Source organism: Macaca fascicularis, chromosome 3 (genome assembly GCF_037993035.2).
Source record: "Macaca fascicularis isolate 582-1 chromosome 3, T2T-MFA8v1.1".
Classification (NCBI taxonomy): Eukaryota; Metazoa; Chordata; class Mammalia; order Primates; family Cercopithecidae; genus Macaca; species Macaca fascicularis.
Window position 1 is genome coordinate 41,661,581 of NC_088377.1, and position 23,741 is coordinate 41,685,321.

A 23,741-nucleotide genomic window follows, 5' to 3' on the forward strand; every position below is an offset into this window, starting at 1 on the left:
TTGCCACCAAGTATTTACAGCCGTTGGTACCTCCTGTGTGGGTCACTTTTGTGCCGTGGTTTCTTTGGGGAAATTGTAGGTCTCCTACCCAAAGCACATTGCCCATTTCAAGGTGCTCCTGGTTTCTGAACACCTGTGGCAGTGCCTTCCATGTGGGTGAAGCCAGCCGAGAAAGTACCCCACCCCAGGAGGTGGGGACTGGTGATTGCCTGAGTGAGGAGGCCGGGGATGAGCCCTGGACTAGAACTTGTGACCGGCTGCTTTTCCTTCCCCTCCTCTCCGTCCTATTTTGCCACCACCCCCACTTTTGAAAAATTTCTTATTAAAAATTAAGCAACTATTTTGGTTTCCTTTATTCGCTATTCCTTGCTAATCATACGCAGAGTGAGCCTGGGACAGTGGAAAGGAAAGTTGTACTTAGCTTCAGATGATCCTACCAGTCCCGCATTGAAGGGTTTCTGCCAGGCGGCATTGTCAAGTGGCGTTGTGGAGGTTCTCCTTTCAGTCCTCAGCATTAACCAACAGAGGCAGGTGGTACTTATTCCTGGTTAATGTTGAGGAAGTTGAGCTCAAATTGGCTAAGGGAACTTCCCAAAGTCACATAGGAAGTAGCAGAGTAGAACCAAACACAGATTGTCTCTGAATCAGGCAGGTTGTCAGATTCCAAAATAGGCTCTTAATTTTTGGAGGTCAAAAAGCTGAACAGACACAGATATTTCTTTTTTCTTCTTCTTCTTCTTCTTCTTCTTTTTTTTTTTTTTTTTTTTTTGGCGCTAGGGTTTCGCTATGCTGCCTAGGCTGGTCTAGGCTCAAGCTGTCCTCCTGCCTTAGCGTTCTGAGTGCTGGGCTTACAGGTTTGTGTCACCACACCCAATAAAACAGACATTTCTTTAAAGAAGACATACAAATGGCCAAAAAATATGTGAGAAAAATGCTCAGTATCACTTATAATCAGAGAAATGCAAATCAAAACCACAGTGAGGTATCATCTCACCTGTTAGGATGAGTATTATCAAAAAGACAAAAAATAGCAAGTGCTGGTGAGGCTATGGAGACAAGGGAGCTCTTACACACTGTAGGGGGGTGTGCACTAGAGCAGCTGGCTGGGCGCGGGGCGCACGCTGACATCTCAGCACTTTGGGAGGCCGAGGCGGGCAGATCACCTGATGTCAGGAGTTTGAACCAGCCTGGCCAACATGGTGAAACCCCGTCTCTACTAAAAACACAAAAATTAGCTGGGAGCGGTGGATCATACCTGTAATCCCAGCACCGTTGGGCAGCTGAGGTGGGTGGGTCACTTGAGACCAGGAGTTCAAGACCAGCCTGGCCAACGTGGTGAAACCCCATCTTTACTAAAAAATACAAAAATTTACCAGGTGCAGTGGTGGGCGCCCATAATCCCAGCTACTCAGGAGGCTGAGGCATGAGAACTACTGGAACCCTGGAGGCGGATGCTACAGTGAGCAAGCCGAGATTGCACCACTGTGTTCCAGCCTGGGCAACAGTGAGACTCTGTCTCGAAGAGAAAAAAAGAAAAAGAGTAAGAGTAAGCTACGGCACCCACTATGGCAAACAGTATGGAGGTTCCTCAGAAAACTGCAAATGAATTTACAGTGTGATCCAGCAGTCCCACTACAGTGTAGATACCCAAAGAAAAGGAAATCAGTGTCGGAGGGGCATCCGCACCTCTGTTTCCTACAGCACTGTTCACCATAGCCAAGATAAGGAATCAGCCTCGGTGTCCAACAGCAGATGATGGATAGAGAAAATGTGGTCTTTATACACAGTGGAGTACTATTCAGCCATAACACGGGAAGAAGTCCTGTTATTCTCAGCAACGTGGATGGAACTGGAAGATATTATGAAATAAGCCAGGGACAGAAAGTTACACAGCACATGTTCACTTATGTGGAAGGCAAAAAGGAGTGGATCTCATGGAATTTGAAAGTAGACAGAGGATCCTAGAGGGTGAGAAGGGTCGGGGAAGAGGCAGATAGGGAGAAATTTGTTAAAGAATACAAAATTATAGCTGGATAGGAAAAAGTTCTAGTGTTCTATAACATAGGATGACTATAGTTAACAAGAATGTATAGTTTCAGGCTGGGTGTGGTGGCTCATACCTGTAATCCTAGCACTTTGGGAGGCTGAGGTGGGTGGATCACCTGAGGTCAGGAGTTTGAGACAAGCCTGGCCAATGTGTAGAGAAACCCCGTCTCTACTAAAAATGCAAAAATTAGCCAGGCATAGTGGTGGGTGCCTTGTAACCCCAGTTAGCAAGGAGGCCGAGGCAGGAGAATAGCTTCAACCTAGGAAGCAGATGTTGCAGTGAGCTGAGATCACACCACTGCACTCCAGCCTGGGCAACAGAGCCAGACTTTGTCTCAAAAAAAAAATATATATATATATATAGTTCCAGATAATTGGAGAAAGGGCATTGAACGTTCCAACACAAAGAAATGATAAATGTTTGAGATGGTGGATATGCAAATTATGCTGATCACATACATTACATGTATTATAACATCACTATGTGTACTTCATACATATGTACAGTACACAATTATGTGTCAATTAAAAAAGAAAAGCTGAACTTAGATTGGAATGGCTATGAAGTAGCTAGCTTTTTCATATTTTTGATATAGACCCTAGGCATTTATTTTAAGTAAACTACAGTTGGCTTCAGGAAGTGTTTAGTATTTGAATTGTAGCCTTGCATTTTATAATACGGAGAAGTAAAACTGTAGGCTTGCTTTAGATACAGTCACAGGGGTTTGCCGTGATGACTTTTTTATGTAATAAGGGGGAAATGTACCTTAATTAATAGGCATATATGATCATTTTTCTCCCTCGTACACATTTTTAGTTGTTGTCCAGGCATTGTGATACTTATGTAAACAGTATGCGATACCTTAGGTAGGAATCAGAATTTTAAGGTAAGAATACTTAGAGTTATATATGTTTCAACCTTTCAAACTGGACATTTTACATGTCCATTATATAACTGAAATTCAATTTTCAAAAAGACAATGTGTGTCTTTAATATGGGTGATGCTCTATTTTTTTTTTTTTTTTTTTTGGAGACAGGGTCTCACTTTCTCCCAGGCTGGAGTGTAGTGGTGCGATCACGGCTCACTGCAGCCTCAGCCCCATAGGCTTGAGAGATCCTCCCACCTCAGCCTCCCAAGTAACTGGGACCACAGGTGTACAACACCATGCCCAGCTAATGTTTAAAATATTTTGCAGAGATAGGGCCTCCATCTGTTGCTCAGGCTGGTCTGGAATTCCTGGATTCAAGTGATTCTCCTGCTTCATCCTCCCAAAGTGCTGTGATTACAGGCATGTGCCACTGCCTGGCCCCATATAAGTGGGATGATGACTTGAGCCTAGGAGTTCCAGACCAGCCTGGGGAACATGGCACAAGACCCTGTCTCTACAAAAACTAACAAAATTAACTGGTCATGGTGGCACCTGCCTGTGGTCTCAGCTACTCCAGGAGGCTGAGGCAGGAGGATAACTTGAGCCCAGGAGTCGAGGCTGCAGTGAGCTCTGATCCTGTCATTGCACTCCAGCCTGGGTGACAGAGTAGACCTTGTCTCTTAAAAAAAAAGTTACTGGCTACCTGATTATTCATAGGAAAAAAACCTGAACTCTGATCGAAACCTCATACCTCGTACAAAAATTAACTCAAAATGGATCATGGACTAAAATGTAAAATGCAAAATAAAGATGAAAAGAGGAGCTAGAGACTGGGAGAAACTATTTGCAAACCACGTGTCTGATGAAGGACTCATATCTATAATATATAAACAACTATCCAAATTCAGCAGTGAAACCAAGTCATCTAGTTTGAAAATGAATAAAAAACCTGAAGAGACATTTCAGATAACATATAAGCACATGAAAAGATGTTCAACATCAAGAGCCATCAGAAAAATGCACACTAAAGCCACGTCACTACACACCTATCAGAATGCCTAAAATAAAAAGTAGTAACAAGAGCAATGCTGGTGAGGATGCGGGGAAACGGAATCACTCACACTTGGCTGGTGGGAATGGAAGATGGTACAGCCATTCTGGAAAACAGCTTGACAGTTTCTTAAAAAACTAAACGTGCAATTGCTGTAGGAGGCAGCACTCACATTCACGGGCAGTTATCCCAGAGAAATGAGGACTTATGTTCACACAAAAACCTATATGTATCTGTTCATAGCAGCATTATTTATAAAGTCTAGAAACTGGACACAGCCCGGAGACTGCTCAGCAGGTCAATGGTTAAACAAACTGGTGCACCCAGGCCCCAGATACCACTCTGCAGTAGTTAATGACGTCCTTGTTCATCAGTCTTTCAACCTCGAAACCACCATCATGCTTAATCCCCTTTTTTCCATCCTGGGTCTGAGTGGACTTCATTTTGCATTTCTTTCTAATGCATTTTCCCTCTGTCCTTTCTGCTTGAGCCTCATGCCTCATTGGAACCATTGTAAGAGCCACCGAATTGTTTCTCTGCCTCATCATGGAATCCTTTCTACACTTCATGCCCCGCATTGCCATTGGAACAATCTTTCCAAAACATGAACAAACTAACTTAAAAGAAATATCCCAGGTAGCCTTCCAAATAAGTATAAGCTTTCTGTTAGAAGTTTGACGTCTTGTCTATAGGGAACCCCAGAACTGTAGAGAGACAGATTTGCTGTCTGCATTTTAAGATCAGGCAGAAATCCCTGGAGGGGCCCATGTGGAATAGTGGCACAAATACTGGTTCTAGAATCAGAAGCCCTCATATCCTGGTTCTAACACTAGCTGGATGTTCTTGGGAAAGTTTTGGTTTCAAACCTCAGTATGAGGAAGCATCCTCAAGGGATCACACAAGGCTGCTGGGAGGAGCAGATGAGGGCCATGGTGAACATGCTGTGTAATCCGGAAGCACGTCGTATGTGTGAGAAGTGGAGCTGTGTGGATAGCGGTTCTGGAATCATTGTATGAAAACGATGGAAAGCACATTCGTAGTTCTGCCTGATGATACCACTGGGCACCTGGGTTGTACACGCCTGCAACATGGGTGAGGCCCGGGTCAGTACAGCTCACAGTTTGGTTTTCATGCAGTTAGAAAGGCCCGAGAGGACCCTTCCCCCCTCCAGCTGTAGGAAGGAGGTGGCTGTCTCCTGCTTATATTTGGTGGGATTATCTGTGGCTCCTTGGGGACAGGAATGCAGGGAGTGGGGGAAGAAAGCCGGCCTGACTGCTCGCTAGTCAGCCTTCCCCCAGGGAAGAGTGGAGGGGTCATTTCGTGGTAACTTGCCAAGTCTTTCTTAACCCATCTGCTCTTAGAAATGACCAGCATGACAAGTAAAAGACCCATTAGAGACAGATGGGCTGTGTGTCCCGTGCGTTTATGGCTTTGTGGTCTCAGAGCTGCCAGAACTCGATAGCTTTCTGGGGAATGGTGGGTCAGCCAAGGGGCTGAAAATAGTGAGAGGAAGAAAATTCCCCCTCGCTGCTCTGGTCTGGGAGTGATTAGTGAGTAGAGCGGCATGGAGGGCCCAGCCGTGGGGTCCCTCTCAAGCACACCCTCACTGCAGTGGGAACGCGGGTCTCAACCTCCCTAGGCCTCCGTGATTTTTGTCTGTCACATACTCACCTCCAGCAGGGATGTCTGTGGTGATGAGATGAGGGAGCATCATAGCACATGTGGCACTTAGTAGGCTTGTGGTGAGTGGACGCTGGCGTCAGTGGAACAGGAGACTGGGCGCTGCGTGTGGACGCACTCACGTACTGGTGGCATGGGTGGACAGAGGAGAGAGGGACGCTCTGCAGTTCTCCTTTTGGTCTGTCACCCCCGCTGTTGTGAGCAGAATCCGTGAGTGTATTCTGTTGCCCCAGTCAACTTGGTAGGCTGATTGCTCAATTTTCTGCTTCCACTTTTGATTTCTTAAGAATGGGAAAATGAATACTTCAGATACTTTTCTGGTTGATGCTATACATTCCTTGATATCACCTTAATGCTTTTTAATTTCTATGTATTTTGGATGTTGGAGCGTGCCTGACATCTGTGCTTTTATGTCTCAACCTCTCGCGTAACTGTTGGCCACACCAGAACCAGAGAGAAGTGAGTAGACCGATTGGTAGCAGGGCTAGGACTGGAATTCCCCAGCCTTTTGGCGCCCAGCAGGCTCTGTTTTCTGTATTGCACTGCTCTTCTCTATTTCGACCCCTGTTAGGACAGTGGATGTGAAATGTAGCTGGGTGCTTTTGGGGGTGTGCTAGGAGTGTGGCAGATGCCTCAGACTGGCATTTCCCCCTGATTCTGAATTCTCATGGCTCAGAGTCAGTCTCTAGGCTACTGACTGGGAAGATGCAGGAAGTTGTTTTGTATGACAAACTATGCCAGGGCATATTTTTCACCCGGCAATTTGTTTGGTTTGGACTGGAATAAATCTCTGATCTTGGTTTCTTTGTCTATATTATTAGGGAGTGGAGCCTGACTTGTTAACTTAGCCCAATTCATAGTGCTTAGAATCTCAGTGAGTGTGTGTTGAACTGAGCGGAAGTGTGAGAGCATCTTGGACAGTGGTTTGCAAACCTAGCTGCGTCTGGGGGGCTGTGAAAAAAGCATGTGTGCTTACTCCCGACCAGTTGAAATAGAATCTGCAGGAATGGAGCCTGGGCAGGTATAGTGCTGTTAAAAACCCCCAGGTGGTTCTGATATACTGTAAAGGTTGAGTAAAGGTTGAGATGCCCTGATCCACAGTGAATTGGAGTCCTGGATCATAGACATGCCTTATGCTTTCACCAGCTTAGAATGGTTCTTGTGCTTTAGAACTGTGAAAAAGTGTTATGCAAACAAATGTGGAAACAGCCTAAATGTCACATCCTGTTACTACCTGTCATGAAGTATATTTACCGGTTACTCACTCTACTCTGATCTCTACCCATTCCACCTTTTCTTCATGGTATGAAGTACTCTTTAGGCATTTATTGAACTCTTGTTTGTACCACCGCTGTGCTGGACAGTTTATAAATATTACTTCTTTAAACAAGGCCTATGGAGTCAGGCTGCCTGGGTTTTGCTAACTAGCTGTGTCATTTGGGGCAACTTTTTAAGCTTATATAAACCTGACTTTCATCTATGAAATGGGATGACAGGGGGTCATGATCATCTCACAGGATCATGCAAATGTGTGTGTAAAGTGCTTAGTTTGGTGCCTAACACATAGTAACTACTCAGTAAAGTTATTATTACACCATCATCATCATATTTAAATGTAAATATTAAGAGCTAATAAATTTGTAAAAGGTAGTATACCCTTACCCCTTGAACCAAAGACTACTTTAGTTTTAAGTGGTTGGGTTAATTTATCACTTAAATATTGGCCTCTTGAATACCTTGAATTTCAATTGAACGTAACCAGAGGATTTCATAATTGGACCGTTGCCTCTGGAAGTTGGAGCTTTGTTTGTTTGGTTTCACTTCCTACACTAAGCATATGGCTGTGCACATCTTTATGATGACTTTTGGTACTGGGGAATCAAAGCTTCATTCGCTTTTTGGAGGAGATGACCTTATGCTGTATGAAGCACTCAGACTTCGTTAACTATGTACCATCCAGACAAGACCAGGTGCTTCCCAGGGCAGCCTGTCCTTTTCTTATCTCTCTCATCAATCTAGCATGTTCCTTCTATTCCTCTTTATATTAGAACTTCTCTTTGAACAAGGAATGTTGTTTTGTCACTGCTAGGTCCCCAGCAATTAGTAATGCCTAGCACATACTAGGTGCCTCCTGAATGTTAATAGGTGATAATCTAGCAGTACACAAGATAAATCCGCAGGTTGAGATTTAAGCTGTGTGGTATGAAGGCTGCATTGGCAAACTTATTAAATCAATTTTGTTAATACAAGTTTAACATATCTTAGTAACTGACTTAGTTCAGGAATCATTTGCTGAGTGTCTTCTAGGCCAGACATTGGGGACAGAAAGGTAATAATATATGATCCCTGCCTCATGTGCAGGAAGTCTAGTGCGATGGACAGATGCGTGCTAATGGCTGCCATGGAATACGGTGAGTATTAGATAAAGGGGCACCCTGTGTGCCCTTGGAGCATAGAGCAGGGCTTGTGTTCTGGGAACATGGGCTCCATGTGAAAACACAATTTAAATTCTCTTTTTTCTTTCTTTTTTTTTTTTTTTTTTTTTTGAGACAGAGTCTTGCTCTGTGGTCCAGGCTGGAGTACATTGGTGTGATCTCGGCTCACTGCAACGTGCTCCCCCCAGGTTCAAGCGATTCTCGTACCTCAGCCTCCCGAGTAGCTGGGATAACAGGTGTGTGCCACCACGCCTGGCTAATTTTTGCATTTATAGTAGAGATGGAGTTTCACCATGCTGGCTGGGCTGGTCTTGGACTCCTGACATCAGGTGATCCTCCCGCCTCGGTCTTCCAAAGTTCTGGGATTATAGTCATGTATGTATTCATCCTTTTAAATATCTGCGGGTAGCATTTAACTTTAAATGGGTACTAATTAAACTATTGAATGACTTTAGTATGGATTGAATGACTTTGCTCGGGCCTCGTTTTTAATTTCCTTCATTAGAGAGAAAAAAAAAATGCAGGTTGAATATCCCTCATCCAAACTTCTTGGAATCAGAAGTGTCTCAGATTTTTTTCCTTTTTTGGATTTTTGAATATTTGCATTATACCTGCTGGTTGAGCATCCTGAATTCAAAAATCCAGAGTCTGAGCTGTTCCAATGAACAGTTCATTGAGCATCACCTCGACACTCAAAAGTTGAGGATTTCGGAGTTTCTGGTTAGGGAGACTCATCCTGTATGGGTGCTGGGTTGTTGCAGGAGTTTTGGACCAGAGGTTGGGTGACTAGGCTTTGGTTTTCGCTTTGTTATTAAACGGGCTGTTTTATTCCATAATCTCAGCTTTAGATCCCCCGGTTGTCAAAGAAGGGAACGGGCCATCTGATGTTTAAGGCCTCTGTTAGTTCTGACTTGGAGACACCTGGCTTCCGTTCATCTTCCTTAGGAGTGGACAAAGAATATGGGAATTTTGAAATCGTTAGTCAACATCTACAGGGTCATTGCAGCCTGGTTTTGGGTAAGGTCATCTTTAGTGAGCCCAGGGAGAAACAGTGGTTTAGCTGTCAGCTGAGAGGGGTAAGCGGTCCTATTAATTTTCCTCTGTGTTAGTGAAAGCATTCTTAAGGGTCACAGCGTTAGTGGAGCTGGCTGGAAAGAGGAGGGGAACTCACTGTTACAGGTTATATTGAATGTCTTTTCAGTCACTAAATGCTTTTTATGATATGTTTTTCAGGATTTCAGTGTTGTATGATTTCTCTGTGTTAAGCACAGGAAATTTAACATCAGCAAAAAAGAATGCTCTTTCTTTTTTTTTTCCTTTGAGATGGAGTTTCGTTCTTGTCACCCAGGCTGGAGTGCAGTGGCGTGATCTCAGCTCACTGCAACCTTGGCCTCCTGAGTTCAAGCGATTTTCCTGCCTCAGCCTCCCGAGTAGCTGGGATTACAGGTGCCCATCAGCATGCCTGGCTAATTTTTGTATTTTTAGTACAGATGAGGCTTTGCCATATTGGCCAGGCTGTTCTTGAACTTCTGACCTCAGGTGATCCTCCTGCCTCGGCTTCCCAAATTGCTGGGATTACAGGCATGTGCCGCGATGCCTGGCCTTGAATGTTCTTTCTATGGGAATTTACAAAAGCCAGCTTTTGAGTCTAGTGGCAGAAAACCTCTTCATTGTTTAGGTAGTGTGAGCGGGGATGAGTGGGTTGTGAGCAGGGGTGCGTGAGTGGGGGTGAGTGAGTGGGAGTGTGAGCGGGGATGAGTGGGGTGTGAGTGGGGGTGAGTGAGCGGGAGTGTGAGCGGGGATGAGTGGGGTGTGAGTGGGGGTGAGTGAATGGGGTGTGAGTGAACAGGAGTGTGAGCGGGGATGAGTGGGGTGTGAGCGGGGATGAGTGAGTGGGGTGAGTGAGCGGGAGTGTGAGCGGGGATGAGTGAGTGGGGTGAGTGAGCGGGAGTGTGAGCGGGGATGAGTGGGGTATGAGCGGGGATGAGTGAGTGGGGGTGAGTGAGCGGGAGTGTGAGCAGGGATGAGTGGGGTATGAGCGGGGGTGAGTGAGCAGGGCTTATGCAGGGAGGTGCAGAGTTGGGAGCGGGTGGGTTGGGTGCTGGATGGTGAGAAGCTCTTCTGGAGAGCTAAGCAGGGCCTGGGGCCTCAGGCTGTGGCTTGGCCTTTTCCCCAAGAGCACTGGGGAGCCATGGGGTGCTATCGAACAGTCACTGCAGACTGAGCAGTGAACGGACAGCAGGTGGGCAGGGCTGTCTGAAATCTAGGCCGCAGAGGATAGATGAGGAAGTTGAGTCCAGGGAAATGGCTGAGACAAGGGATACTGTTGAGTCGCCTCTGCCTTGCAGCGCTTTGTCATGGCATCGTGAGACCACTCAGAGGTGCCTCCTGTGGCCTGGGCCAGAGCCCCAGGGGCTGTGACCAAACCTGCCCATTTCCCAGCACAGGCCTGGCACCCAGTCCTGGCCCTAGGAGGGATGAGATTTTAGAAAGGACCGTGTGAAGGGGCCCTGGTCCCACATATCTGCCCAAGGAGGGGTGGGGGGTTCTGACCCAGGCTTCTTCCCCAGGGGCATTCTCTGACTGGAAGGAGACCCTCCAGGAACCCAGCGCCCCAGCCCCCACTGCAGCCTCCGGTGGCTCCTGGCACAACAGCCTGTGGCACCTCCTCCTACGAGGCCCTCCCCGGCGTGCTGGGGGATTCAGACTTGGAAATGCAGGCCAGGGAACGGGGATCATGCTTCCCTGTCTCCCCACCCTGAGCTGAACAGTCGAGGAGACCGAGGGTGGGGTTGATACCCCACATGCTTACTTGGGGTCATTTTTGAGTCACTTTCGGTAGTTTGTGTCCTTCTAGGAGTGTGGCTGTTGTGTCTGGATGGTCTGATTTCTTGGTGTACAATTGTTCGTAGTGTTTTCATGGAATCCTTTTATTTCTGTCAGGTCGGCAATAATGTTTCCTCTTTCATTTCTGATTTTAGAAACTTGGGTTTTTATTTATTTATTTTTATTAGGGATGGAGTCTCATCATGTTCCCCCAGGCTGGTCTTGAATGCTGGCCTCAGCGATCCTTCCACTTCCGCCTCACAAAGCGCTGGGATGACAGGCGTGAGCCATGGTGCTCAGTCTCTGATTTTAGTCATTTGTGTCCCGTCTTTCTTTTCTTGGTCAGTCTGGAGAAATATTCGTCAATTTTGTTATTATCTTCAAAAAACCCACCTTCGGTTCTGTTGATTATCTCTTTTGTTTTTCCATTCTCTGTATTTTTACTTCCCATTTCCACTCTCACATTTATTATTTTCTTCCTTTTATTCACTTTGGGTTTAGTTCTTTTTCTAGTTTCTCAAGGTGGAAGGTTAAGTTATTGACTTGAGATTTTTCTTCTTTCTTTGAATGTAGACATTTACAGTTATAAATTTCCCTTTCAGTGCTGCCTTAGCTACATCTTGGAATTTTTGATACGCTGCGCTATTTTTTTTTTTGTTTTAAAGACAGAGTTGTGCTCTATTGCCCAGGCTGGGGTGCAGTGGTGCAATCTTGGCTCACTGCACCTTCTACCCAGGTTCAAGCCATTCTCATGCCTCAGCCTCCCGAGTAGCTGGAATTACAGATGTGCACCACCCCACCTGGCTAATTTTTTTTTTTTTTTTTTTAATAGAGCGAGACGGGATTTCACCATGTTTCCCAGGCTGATCTCAAACTCCTGGACTCAAGAGATCCTCCCGCCTCGACCTCCCACAGTGCTGGGATGAGAGGCGTGAGCCACTGCGCTGGCCCGGGCTGTGCATTTGTTTGCATTCTTCTCAAATTAGTTTTCGGTTTCCCTGATGGTCTCTTTGACTCACTGGTTGTTTAGCAGTGTGTAATTTCCACGTATTTTTGAATCTCCCACATTTCCTTCACTGTTGATTTCCAGTTTCGTGCCAGTACAGCTGAAGAACACCTCTGCTTTGGTCTCAGTCCTTCTCCATTCACTGAGGCTCATTTTGTGACCTGGCACATGGTCTGTCATGGGGAATGTCCCATGGGTGCTCGAGAGGACGGTGTATTCAGCTGTTGTTGGGTGGCGTGTGCGACAGATGTCCATTCGGCGTACCTGGTTTCCGGTGTTAATCTCCGGAATGTTTCTGACACTAGAAAATCAGAAGCTTTTGACCGTTCCCAGTGCCCTGGCTTTGGGAGAGGCCAGTGAACCTGTGGGTTTGGAGCCTGGTGCCATGAGAGAAGCATGTGTGGGAATGCCAGGGGCCGGCTTTGAACCCCATTCCCCCAACATGATGCCGTGTGTGGCAGACATGACGCTTGGCTTTGCTCTCTCAGGGTTCCATCTGCGACAGGGGCTACTTGTGCCCCTGGCCTCATCAGCTCAGGCTGAAGGCGGCCCTGGTCCTGGCCAGAGGGGCTTTGTGAAGCAGAAATAGATGGCCTGGTGCAGGGGCCGAGCCTGGCCAGGACCTCGGCCCTGGGAGTTGTAAAGAAGGCCGGCCTGTACCATGAGCATCTGCATCAAGCTGTGCCCATGTCACGGTGTGCTCGGTGTCTGCCCTGGCACGGGTACATGGCCTGTCTGCACTCAGGCTCCCCGCCTATGGGGCCCAGGCTCACAGAGGTATGAAAGAGGCAAGCACGGCACCGGGGTCTCCGACCCCAGCCAGCCTCGCTTCGATGCTGGGAGACTAACGTCTTCCATTTTGTCCTCTGCCCAGGCCAGCTGCAGGCCGTCTAGCGGCTGTGCTACTTCTACAGCGCCGTCATGCCCAGCGAGGCCCAGTGTGTCATCTACCACGAGCTCCAGCTCTCCCTGGCCCGCAAGGTGGCCGACAAGGTGCTGGAGGGGCACATCCTGAAGACCATCAGTCAGCTCTACCTGTCCCTGGGCATGGAGCAGTAAGGGCTGGCTTTGCAGTGGTGGAGGTGGGGGCGGGCAGGGCAGGGAGAGGGGCACAGGGAAGCTGGCCCAGGGCGCCAGCAGCCCCTCTCCTTTTGATCATTTGGTTCTTTGGCATCAGATGCTTTGAGCTGGTGGGCCTGGGGTCGTTCCAGGGCTGCTGCTGGCCCGTGAGTCCCAGCTTGAGCCTCCCTTGTTGGGTCAAAGGTCATCTCAACCCCAGCAGAGGCAGTACGTGCACTCTGGGCTGTTCTTCCTACTGTGGTGGCTTTTGTCGTCTGACCTCTGCCTGCCCCGAATCTTCCCTCCTGGCCTTCATCTATCCCCTTAAATGTGACCACAGCAGCCACCTGTGGCTTCTCTCCCACAGAAGACAGAGCCAGTTGTGTCACCTGCTTCCCTGGGGCACGGTTTCCAAGGTCTCACGTCCCATAAGTGGCCTACTCGGCTTCCCCCAAGCATCCTGACCTGGTGGGGTAACCATGGCCCTGGCCACCCCACCCATAGGGCCCAGTGACATTGCTGCAGTCACACCCCCTCGAGTGTTGGACTTACTGAGAGAACAGGGAAGGAGCCAGATTCCATGGCGACCCAGGAGACTGGCTCCAGTCTTGGCCTCAGGTTCACAGAAGGAAATGGGCCAGTGTGCTAGAGCCATGCTTCTCAAAGTGTAGTCCCTGGACCAGTAGAGCAGCATCCATGTCACCTAGGAGTTTGTGGCAAGTGGGAGTTCTAGGGCCTGCCCCAGGCCTGTGGAACCAGAAGCTCTGGGGGCAGGGCCAGCAATCTGTACAGACCGGCCTCCGGGTGACTGTGATGCCTGCACACCTTGGGAACCATCGGCCCAGATAGCCTCTGAACACTAACGGCTCCTGGTGCATCTGGAGAAGACACAGGCCATGTCTGGGAGGCAGGGGAGATGGACTAGCACACTCCTCCTGCCACAGGGCAGCATGATGCTCGATTCCCTCAGAAGGATGTCCTTCATCTTTTCCATGCCGTGTGTGTTCACCCTGGCCCTCCCAGCAGCCTGGGAAGGGCAGAACACTGCACACACGAGAGGGCCGTTCCCAGTCCCCACATTCCAGGTTCATCTGTCACCAGACCCACGGGTGGAGGCAGACTGGTTCCAGGAGGATGAGAGCCCTTGTTCTGACACCTGTGTCTGATTCCAGGGCCTACAAATCCGCTCTGGACTACACCAAACGAAGTCTGGGGATTTTCATTGACCTCCAGAGGAAAGAGAAGGAGGCGTATGCCTGGCTGCAAGCAGGGAAGATCTATTACATCTTGCGGCAGAGCGAGCTGGTGACCTGTACATCCAGGTGAGTGGCAAGGGATGCAGGAGGACCCCTGTGCTGTTCACTCTCTGTCCATCCACCCATCCATTCATCCTTCCATCATTTATTTACCTGTTCATCCTTCCATCCATCCATCCATTCTTCTGTCCATCCATCCATCATCCATCCATCCACCATTCATCCATCCTTTTATCATCCATTTATTCACCCGTCTATCCATCCATTCACCTGTCCATCCACCCATCCATTCATCCTTCCATCATCTATCTGTTTACCTGCTCATCCTTCTATCCATCAATCCATCATCCATCCATCCATCCATTCTTCCATCATCTTCCCATACACCTGTGGGTCCTTCCATCCATCCATCCATCATCCATCCATCCATCCATCCTTCCATCCTTCCATCATCCATCCATTCATCTGTTCGTCTTTCCACGAATCCATCCATCCATCCATCATCCATCCCTCCGTCCATCCATCTATCATCCATCCATCCTTTTATCATCCATTCATTCACCTGTCCATCCATCCATCCATTCACCTGTTCGTCCATCCATTCACCTGTTCGTCCATCTATCCATCCTTCCATCTATCTTTCCATCATCCATCCAACTGTTCATCCTTCTATCCATCTATCCATCCATCATTCTTCTGTTCACCTCTTCGTCCATCCATTCACCTCTTCGTCCGTCCATCCATCCATCCTTCCATCCATCCATCCTTCCATCCATCCATTCTTCTGTCCATCCATCCTTCCATCCATCCTTCCATCCATCTTTCCATTATCCATCCAACCATCTTCCATCCATCCATGATCCATCCATTCACCTGTCCATCCATCCATCCATTCATTCATCATCCATCCTTTTATCATCCATCCATCCATTCACCTGTTCATCCATCCCTCCATCCATTCTTCCATCCTTCCATCATCCATTCACCTGTTCATTCTTCCATCCATCCATCATCCATCCATCCTTCCATCATTCATCCACTCGTCTGCTCATCCTTCCATCCATCCATCCATCCTTCTATCATCCATCCATTCACCTGTTAATCGTTCCATTCATCTGTTCATCCTTCCATTCATCCATCCATCATCCATCCATCCATCCATTCGTCCATCCATCATTCATTCATTCAGCCACCATCCATCCACCTGTTCATCCATTCATCCATCCATCCTTCCATCATCCGTCCATTCACCTGTTCATCCTTCCATCCATCCATCCTTCATCCATCCATCCATTTATCCATTCATCCATATATCCATCAATCCATCTATCATCCATCTATCCTTCCATCATCCATCCACTCACCTCCTGTTCATCCTTCCATCCATCCATTTATCCATTCATTCATCCATCCATCCTTCCATCCTTCCATCATCCATCCATCTTTCCATCATCCATCCTTCCATCATCCATCCATTCATCCATTCATCCTTCCATCCATCCATCATCCATCCAGCCATCATCCATCCATCTGTCCATTCATCCATCCATCCTTTTATCATCCATCCTTCATCCATTTATCATCCATCCATTCACCCGTCTATCCATCCATTCACCTGTTCATCCATCCATCCGTCCATTCATCCTTCCATCAACCATCCATTCACCTGTTCATCCTTCCATCCTTCCATCCATCCACCTGTTCATCCTTCCATCCATCCACCATTCATCCATCCACCATTCATCCATCCATCATTCATCCATCCATCCATTTATCCATTCATCCATTTATCCATTCGTCCATATATCCATCCATCATCCATCCATCCTTCCATCAACCATCTACTCACCTCCTGTTCATCCTTCCATCCATCCATCATTCATCCATCTATCCATTTATCCATTCATCCATCCATCCTTCCATCATCCATCCATTCATCTGTTCATCCTTCCATCCATCCATCATCCATCCATCCATCCATCATCCATCCATCCATCATCCATCCATCTGTCCATTCATCTATCAGTCCATTCATCCATCCATCATTCATCCATTCTTTTATCCATCCATTCACCCGTCTATCCATCCATTCACCTGTTGTTCCATCCATGTGTCCATTCATCCTTCCATCATCCATCCATTCACCTGTTCATCCTTCCATCCATCCATCATCCATCCACATATCTGTTTATCCATCCATCCATCCATCCATCCATCCATCCATCCATCCATCATCTATCCATGCTTCCATCATCCATCCATGCTTCCATCATCCATCCATCCACCTGTTCATCCTTCCATCCTTCCATCATCCATCCTTTCTCCCATCCATCCATTCACCGTTCGTCCATCCATCCACCGTTCGTCCATCCATCCATCATTCATCCATCCACCCACCAATCTACCTATTAATCCATCCCTCCATTCATCTATCTGTCCATTTGTTTATCCACACATTCGTCTATCCACCATCTATCCATCCACATGTACATACATCATCTACCCTCCACCCATCCATACATTATCTACCCACCCATACATACATACAGACATACACACAAAATTCCACCCACTCACCCACCCATCCATCCACCCACCCACCCATCCACCCATCCATCCATCCATCCATCCATCCAAGCATTCATCTATCCGCACACCCATCCATCCATCCATGTGTCTACATCTCCTCATCCATTCATCCATCCATCCACTCATTCCTAAACCACTGCTGAGCACCTGTTGTGTGCCTTTTCCCTCCCTCCAACTGGTTCCCTCACATCCTCCCCCAGTGGCCAGCATCTTCTCCCTGAGGGCAGAGGCGTGGACCCTCACAGTGCACAGCACCTGCTGGTATACAGCACATGCTCAAATAATGTGACCACTCAGTTAACACACAGAAGAGCTTGCTCCAAGTGACACGTGGCACATCTCCTTACAAAATGAATCTATCATAGTGGCTGTTTTCAGAGGCTTTTCCAAACACAGTGTGATCTGGAACAAATTGTGAAGCCCACGAGCCTGGTGAAGCTTTCATTATTGAGCACCTGCTGTATATCTCCTTGAGCTGAGGAGAGGGATCAAGAGCTCATGGCCAAGAGAGGACCAGGCCCACCCACAAACACTGCTGATGTGGCAGGGATGTGGCAACGCAGAAAGGTGCCAGGGGCTGGGCTTCCAGCAATCTGGGGGCCACGGAGACTGTTTTGAGTGCAGGGGGAGTGGGCTAGGGCTAGCCTTGTTGGTAGGATTCACAGGTATCGGGCTCCTGGGCTGCAGCTGCTCAGTCACCTCCTGGCACTCAGGTGCATCAGTTCATTGTCCTCATGCCAGTGGTGGGGGCAGCCCTCATGCACAGGGTTTGAAAAATGCTCAGGTGTACCTGTAGTGTGTGAGAGGAAGGAGGCTGGCAAAGGTGCGCGTAGCCACCTCGCTAGGTGTGGGTCTTGAGGGAACTTCTGTCTCCTTTCAGGTGGCACAGAATGTGGACCTGTACACAGGGAACCCCAACCTGGGGCTGGAGCTGTTTGAGGCAGCTGGAGACATCTTCAACGGGGCCTGGGAGCGGGAGGAAGGCATGTCCTTGTACCGGGTGAGCTGGCCTGTGGGCTGATGTGGGTGGGCCTCAGTGGGGCACCTGGAGGCTGAGGTACAGGTGTGGCACGGTAGAGGTCTCCCACCTGGAGGCAGGGCCACCCATGCACATGATGAGTTTCCAAGTGGTCTCACCGGAATGATATTGACCGTGCCCCTGCCCGGGACAAACGCTCGGGCTCTGGACGTGACAATGGTTCTACCCTTGTACCTGATGACCTCAAGCAACCATGAGTGGGAAGTCCTGTCCCCATCTTCCAGATGAGGAAACTGAGGCTCAGAGAGGCACAGGGACATGTTAAAGGACACACAGCATCAGTGGGAGGCCCAGGTCTGCATGTACCCCGAAGTGGGACGGCTTCTCCCTTCCTCTGAGCTCACAGTGTGGCTCAGCCCTGGGCACAGATAAATGTGGTGTTTTTAGAGCAGAGAGGAGTGCTGGCTCCCCCCAGTCAGACTCCCGGTGCCCAGGTGGGAGAGGCTGGTCTGAGGCTGTCAGGTGTAGCTGGATGGGCCTCAGGTGACTCTTCAGCCCCCAACTTGGTGTCTGAACTGTGTGTTATCCCAGAGCACAGAGCTGTGTCGAGGTGCAGGGGTAGCTGGGGCGTGGGAAGCTCCAAGTACATGTTTGAGCTCTGAGGAGGGCTGTGGGCAAGGTGGGTGCTGCGGGAAACCTGACCCCACCTGCCTGTGTGGTAGGACCAGGCCCTGCCCCTGGCAGTGACTACGGGCAACCGCGAGGCGGAGCTGCAGCTACAGCTGTGCAACAAGCTGGTGGCACTCCTGGCCACGCTGGAGAAGCCCCAGGAGGTCTTGGAGTTTGCCTACATGGCCCTAGCACTCAGCATCACTCTGGGTAAGTCCCCTGAGCCCCCACCCTGCCAGGACCCACATTTTGCCAGAGCCCAGCCTCCAGGTCTGCAGGCCAGGAGCTGAAACAGCTGCTGGATTTTCCTGGTCTCCTGTCCAGGCAGGCAGATCTGCCCAACTGGCTTCCCCGTCTGGCTGTGGGGCACAGCCCGAGGTCTCTCACGCAGTACAGAGCTCCCTGCCTGACTGAGCTCTGCTTCCTCTGCCTGTTCCTGCTGCTGACCACAAGGGCCGCCCAGTGTGCCCTCTGCCTTCCAGACATGCCAGGCATCTCGTTGGTTCCTGTATGTGTCAGGCTGAGTGGCACATTCCCTTTCTCTTGTGCCCTTCCCACCCTTATCAACCACACGGCTCTCTGGCTGATAAAATCCCAGTTCCCCTTCCAGCAGTCTGCCCCTTAAGGCCGGGCATCCCCTGGTGCTGTGCCAGGGTCGTCTGTCCCCCTCCAGAGACAGGGAACCCTAGGCAGGCCACATGCCCCAGCGCCTTGTGCCCCGTGGCCCAGTACACAGTAGGTGTGCAGCTGACTCCCCAAGGTAGGGGTTCTGATCGTGACACACCCAGGAGGAGTCAGATGTCACGTCGTTGGGTTGCCTGGAGCCGGGGTCCCGGGAACACCTGGACTGCATGGCTTTTGGGCTCCCCTGGTTAAAACCAGTGAGCAGCCGGGCGCGGTGGCTCACGCCTGTAATCCCAGCTCTCAGGGAGGCAGAGGCGGGAGGATAGCTTGAGCCCAGGAGTTCGAGACCTGCCTGGGTAATATAGCGAGACCCCGTTCTCCACAAAAAGGGGAAAAAAAAAAAAAAAAAGACATAAAACCAGCGAGCAAAGGCAGGTGGCTATGTGTAGGCACAGAGCTGGGCCATCCAAGTCCGACTTTGCCAAAGCCTCACAGTAGACAGGGGCAGGCCTTATTAGTTCTGCTTTGCAGATGGGAAAGTGAGTCTGGGAACCTGGAAGGGAATGGCCAGAGCTGCCCAGGTGACCACAGGTGCCTGGAGGCAAGCCAGGTGTGCTGCCCGGGGTCTGCATACCTGCTCCTGAGGGGCCTGTGCCCTCCCTGCCCCAGGGAGCCACGTCCTCACACCTGCCCCTTTGGCCTGCACCCCAGGGGACCGGCTGAACGAACGCGTGGACTACCACCGGCTGGCAGCCCTGCACCACCGGTTGGGCCATGGCAAGCTGGCGGAGCACTTCTACCTCAAGGCCCTGTAGCTCTGCAACTTGCCCCTGGAGTTTGACGAGGAGACCCACTACTACGTGAAGGTGTACCTGGTGCTCGGTGACATCATCTTCTACGACCTGAAGGTGGGTAGGAGGGGCAGGGCTCGGGGTGTTCCCGGCCCCCTTGGAGTGAGATCTCCACCCAGACCCCAGAGGCCTGGGTTCCAGCCTTCCTTAGGAATGGCCCAGTGGCCTCCCTGAAGCTCTGCACCCAGCTGGAGGAGCCGGCAAGCTTAGCAGATACAACCCAGCTCCCAAGATGGCCAGGCCCCACCCTCAGGAACTCAGTCTCAGCCAGGGAGGCTGACACATGAGTGTGCAATGGTGGCCTCCGAGTAAAGAAGGGGGATTGTAGTCAGGGGGGCCCTCCTGGAGGAGGTGACACCAAAGCTGAGTCTTGACAGTCAAGTGTCAAGTTGCATTTAACAAAGAAAACAGGGTTGGGAGAAGGACATTTCGGAGGACGGCATCATCCTCACATTGAATCCACGTTGCAAGATCAAATCCTGGCACCTCCTCTAGGAAGCCTGCCCAGGGTGCCAGCCTGCACTGAGCAACTCCTTCCTGGAGTCCCGAGACACCTTGAATCTTCACACCACCCAGGAAGGGTGGGGTGGGACCCCAGTGTCTTACCATTGGGTTCACAGACAGGGAAACCCCAGCTTAGGGCAGGTGCAGTGGGGCGGGGCCCCAGCCAGCCAGGCTGAGGCCTTGCTGGGTCGGGTCTGTCTCGAGGGAAGGTGCTGTGCTCCCTCTGCCCCCAGCCCTGCAGGGGTGGAGAGCTGGGACTGGCAGACTCAGACCTGGGGTGTCTCCACCCCTCTGCCCAGCAGGCACCGCTCCCCCTCAGCATCGCACCGGCGCCGCGTCAGTGCTCCTTATGGGCTGAGGGGCCAGGGCGCTCCAGTCCAGGGGCCGAGATCTTGGCGGCCTTAGAACAACATGGGGAGCTGCGGCAGCCCTAAGACCCCGCCCCGTTTCCCCCACCGCAGGCCTGGGGCTGCCCGGGAGGCCTCTGCCCAGTGCTGGCGACACCTGGTGGTCAGAAGTGGTCCCTGTGGTCTCCCAAGTCCCAGCCAGACAGGGAGGTGCCAGGTGTCAGGCCCAGAGGGACGCTGCTCACCGCTCAGGGGCTCGCCTGCGACCCAGGGGGACGGGCCTCCCAGAAGAGGCCTTTATCTCTCTTGGTCAAGCCTGCCGCCCATTCCGCCTGTCCAGGAGAAAGGAAAGGGCCAAGTAGTACCTGAGAGGCCAAAGTCCACGGTTGGGGTCGAGGTTGCAGAGGCCTCCTTCACCTACTTCCCATGCACAGTCCTCCTTCCCATGTACAACCTTCCTTCACCTCCTTCCCGTGCACAACCTTCCTTCACCTCCTTCCCGTGCACAACCTTCCTTCACCTCCTTCTCGTGCACAATCTTCCTTCACCTCCTTCCCATGCACGGCCCTCTGGGCCTCATCGTGACTATGCTGTCAGCGCGGGCCAGCTTCCCACAGGGAGGCCGCCTTGGAATTCCCCAAGGGCGGCTGTCTTTCCAAGGCTACACCCTCCTCCTTGTATAGGAGGCTCTGGACCCAGGGCCCAGAGGAGTGGGAGAAAAAGCCGGGCTGGATGGAGCCTGGAAGGCTGGCAGAGAAGCAGGGGTAAATGGGCATCTTTGCCAATTGCCTCTAAAATGGGGTCCCCTTTAGTCTACACATGAGAGTGAGCCCTGGAATAGGGTGGATTAGGTGTGTCCTGGCTCAGCCTGCCACTCACTAGCTGCTTCACACACTACAGGCACATGGAAATGCACACGCAAATGCACACAGACACAGGCACAGGCACACACAGGCACGCACACACACAGGCACACACACAGGCGCGCGCACACACAGGCATGCACACAGGCACACAAACATGCACAAGCACATGCACAGGCACACGCAGAGACATATGCTTTGGCTGGCTCCTTCCTGTTTAGTTGCGAAGCCCCCACCCCTTCAGGAAGCCTTTGCCTTCCACCCCCGGCTGAGTCTGGGGTCTCCTGGGCTTCCCTCTGCCACAGCCCGGGCCACCCTGTGTGGTCAGTGTTCACTCAAAGGTCCCTCAGACTGGGAGCAAGGACGTTAGGCTCAGCCACGCACCCAGCACAGAGTCCAGTGTTCGGCTGGGCTGGGGGGCATTGGATGAGCAGTGGCGGTGACTCGGGGCCTTCTCATGCCCCTGCTCTGTGTGTGGGGCGGGGCAGTGAGGGAATGGACTGCTGCATCTTGGACTTTCTCATTGGCCCTGGGAGCCATCTTGAGATGGTAAAGAGGAACAGGCCAGGCATGGGTCTTAGAGAGGTCCCTTGGGTGACCCCCATGTGGAGGAGGTGCCTGGGGAGAAGCCGGGTGGGGGATGGGAGGGTCAAGGAGGAGGTCTGGGAGACGGCATCCCAACCCAGGGATGGTGAGTTTGAGCCAAAGATGCATTGAAAACAGGAGTGGATGTCTGGGGAGTCACACTCCGTCAGTATTTCAGGGAACATTGCCAGAGAAGACACCTGTGAGATGGTTTTGTACCTGGCCTGGCCCGTGGAGGGCCTGGAAATGGTCAGCATGGACAGGGGCCAGAGGGGAGCCTGGGTCACTCAACGCTGTGCCCCTGCTGTGGCTTGGAGCCAAGGGTCCTGCATGGAACTCTCAGAGCAGGCAGGATCTGCCCTGACCTCAGCCCATGGGGAAAGCAGCCACTGCCTGCAGAGAGGGTGGCACTGGGGCAGGAGGCTTGGGGTGAGTGGGGCGTAGGGACACTCAGGAAGGCTTCCAGGGGTGTCAGGGTCATCCCCACCTGCAGCTGAGACCACAGCAGTGTCACAGGCTTCGGGGCTCATGGGGTGAGCCAGCATTGGCTGGACATGTGGAATGACCTGGAGACAGGAACGGCCTCTGGGAAGACGGGCTCCGAGTCCCCCTTTTGCTGAGCATGGCCTGTCCCTTTCAGGACCCCGTTTGATGCAGCCGGGTACTACCAGCTGGCACTGGCAGCTGCCGTGGACCTGGGCAACAAGAAGGCACAGCTGAAGATCTACACGTGGCCGGCCACCATCTCCCACAACTTCCTCCTGGACCGCGAGAAGTCGATCCTCTTCTACCAGAAGGCCAGGACCTTCGCCACAGAACTCAACGTCCGCAGGGTCAACCTACCTCCTCTGCCACTCTGCGGGTGGGCCCCCTGGTTGACCCCAGCCACCCTCGCTGAGGACAGCATCCGAGGGAATGGGTTTTGTGCAAGGAGGATGGTCTCCTGCCTCTCCTGGTATCTCCGTGGCTCATTTTCTGGGAAATGGAGGCATGAAAACAGGGTTCAAATAGCAATAAATGGGTTTTTTTTGCAATAACATACCAAAGTCCCCAGGGCATCCTTCCCTGTGTGCTTCCTGGGCTGTGTCTAGGGGCCAGCTCCTTCCCTGGTGGCAGCCCTCTTGGGGATGAGAAGGACTGTGAGTCCAACAGACCTGGGCCAGGTCACCATGAGCCTAGGTTTCCTCGGCGGCCAGAGGGGAGATGGTGGTGGAACTCTGGGCACCTCCCTGCTCTCCCTGCTCAGAGCTTTTGCTGTAGGTCTCGTGCCGCCGTTGCCTTTAACCTTCAGGCCACTGTGCCCGGATGTGGGGGATGCTAGTGTCCCTGTTCGCCATTGGAGAAATAGAGGCACAGAGAGGTTAGGTGTCTGGCCGACCGTCACACAGCAGGTAGGGGCGGAGACGCAGAGCCCTGTACACTGACCACCACACCACCCTGTCAGCCTGCAGCCAGGAAGGTGTCCCCCATTAGGACCCAAGGTCAGCTCCTGGACCTCTCT

At 51.0% G+C, this 23,741-nt stretch overlaps 1 protein-coding gene across 2 annotated transcripts; it reads left to right on the forward strand.

The window, feature by feature from the left end:
• Nucleotides 1–12,705: 12,705 nt before the first annotated feature.
• Nucleotides 12,706–23,279, forward strand: LOC135970059 (SH3 domain and tetratricopeptide repeat-containing protein 1-like). 2 transcript variants are annotated; one of them, XM_065541589.2, is made up of 6 exons: nucleotides 12,706–12,969; nucleotides 14,146–14,295; nucleotides 17,699–17,818; nucleotides 18,520–18,676; nucleotides 19,802–19,998; nucleotides 22,881–23,279. In XM_065541589.2, the coding sequence occupies exons 1-4, from the start codon at nucleotides 12,836–12,838 to the stop codon at nucleotides 18,542–18,544; spliced, it is 429 nt and encodes a 142-aa protein (XP_065397661.1). In that variant the 5' UTR covers nucleotides 12,706–12,835; the 3' UTR covers nucleotides 18,545–18,676; nucleotides 19,802–19,998; nucleotides 22,881–23,279. The 2 variants fall into 2 exon arrangements, with proteins under 2 accessions (XP_065397661.1, XP_065397662.1); XM_065541590.2 differs by having other exon boundaries at nucleotides 18,526–18,676.
• Nucleotides 23,280–23,741: the final 462 nt, after the last annotated feature.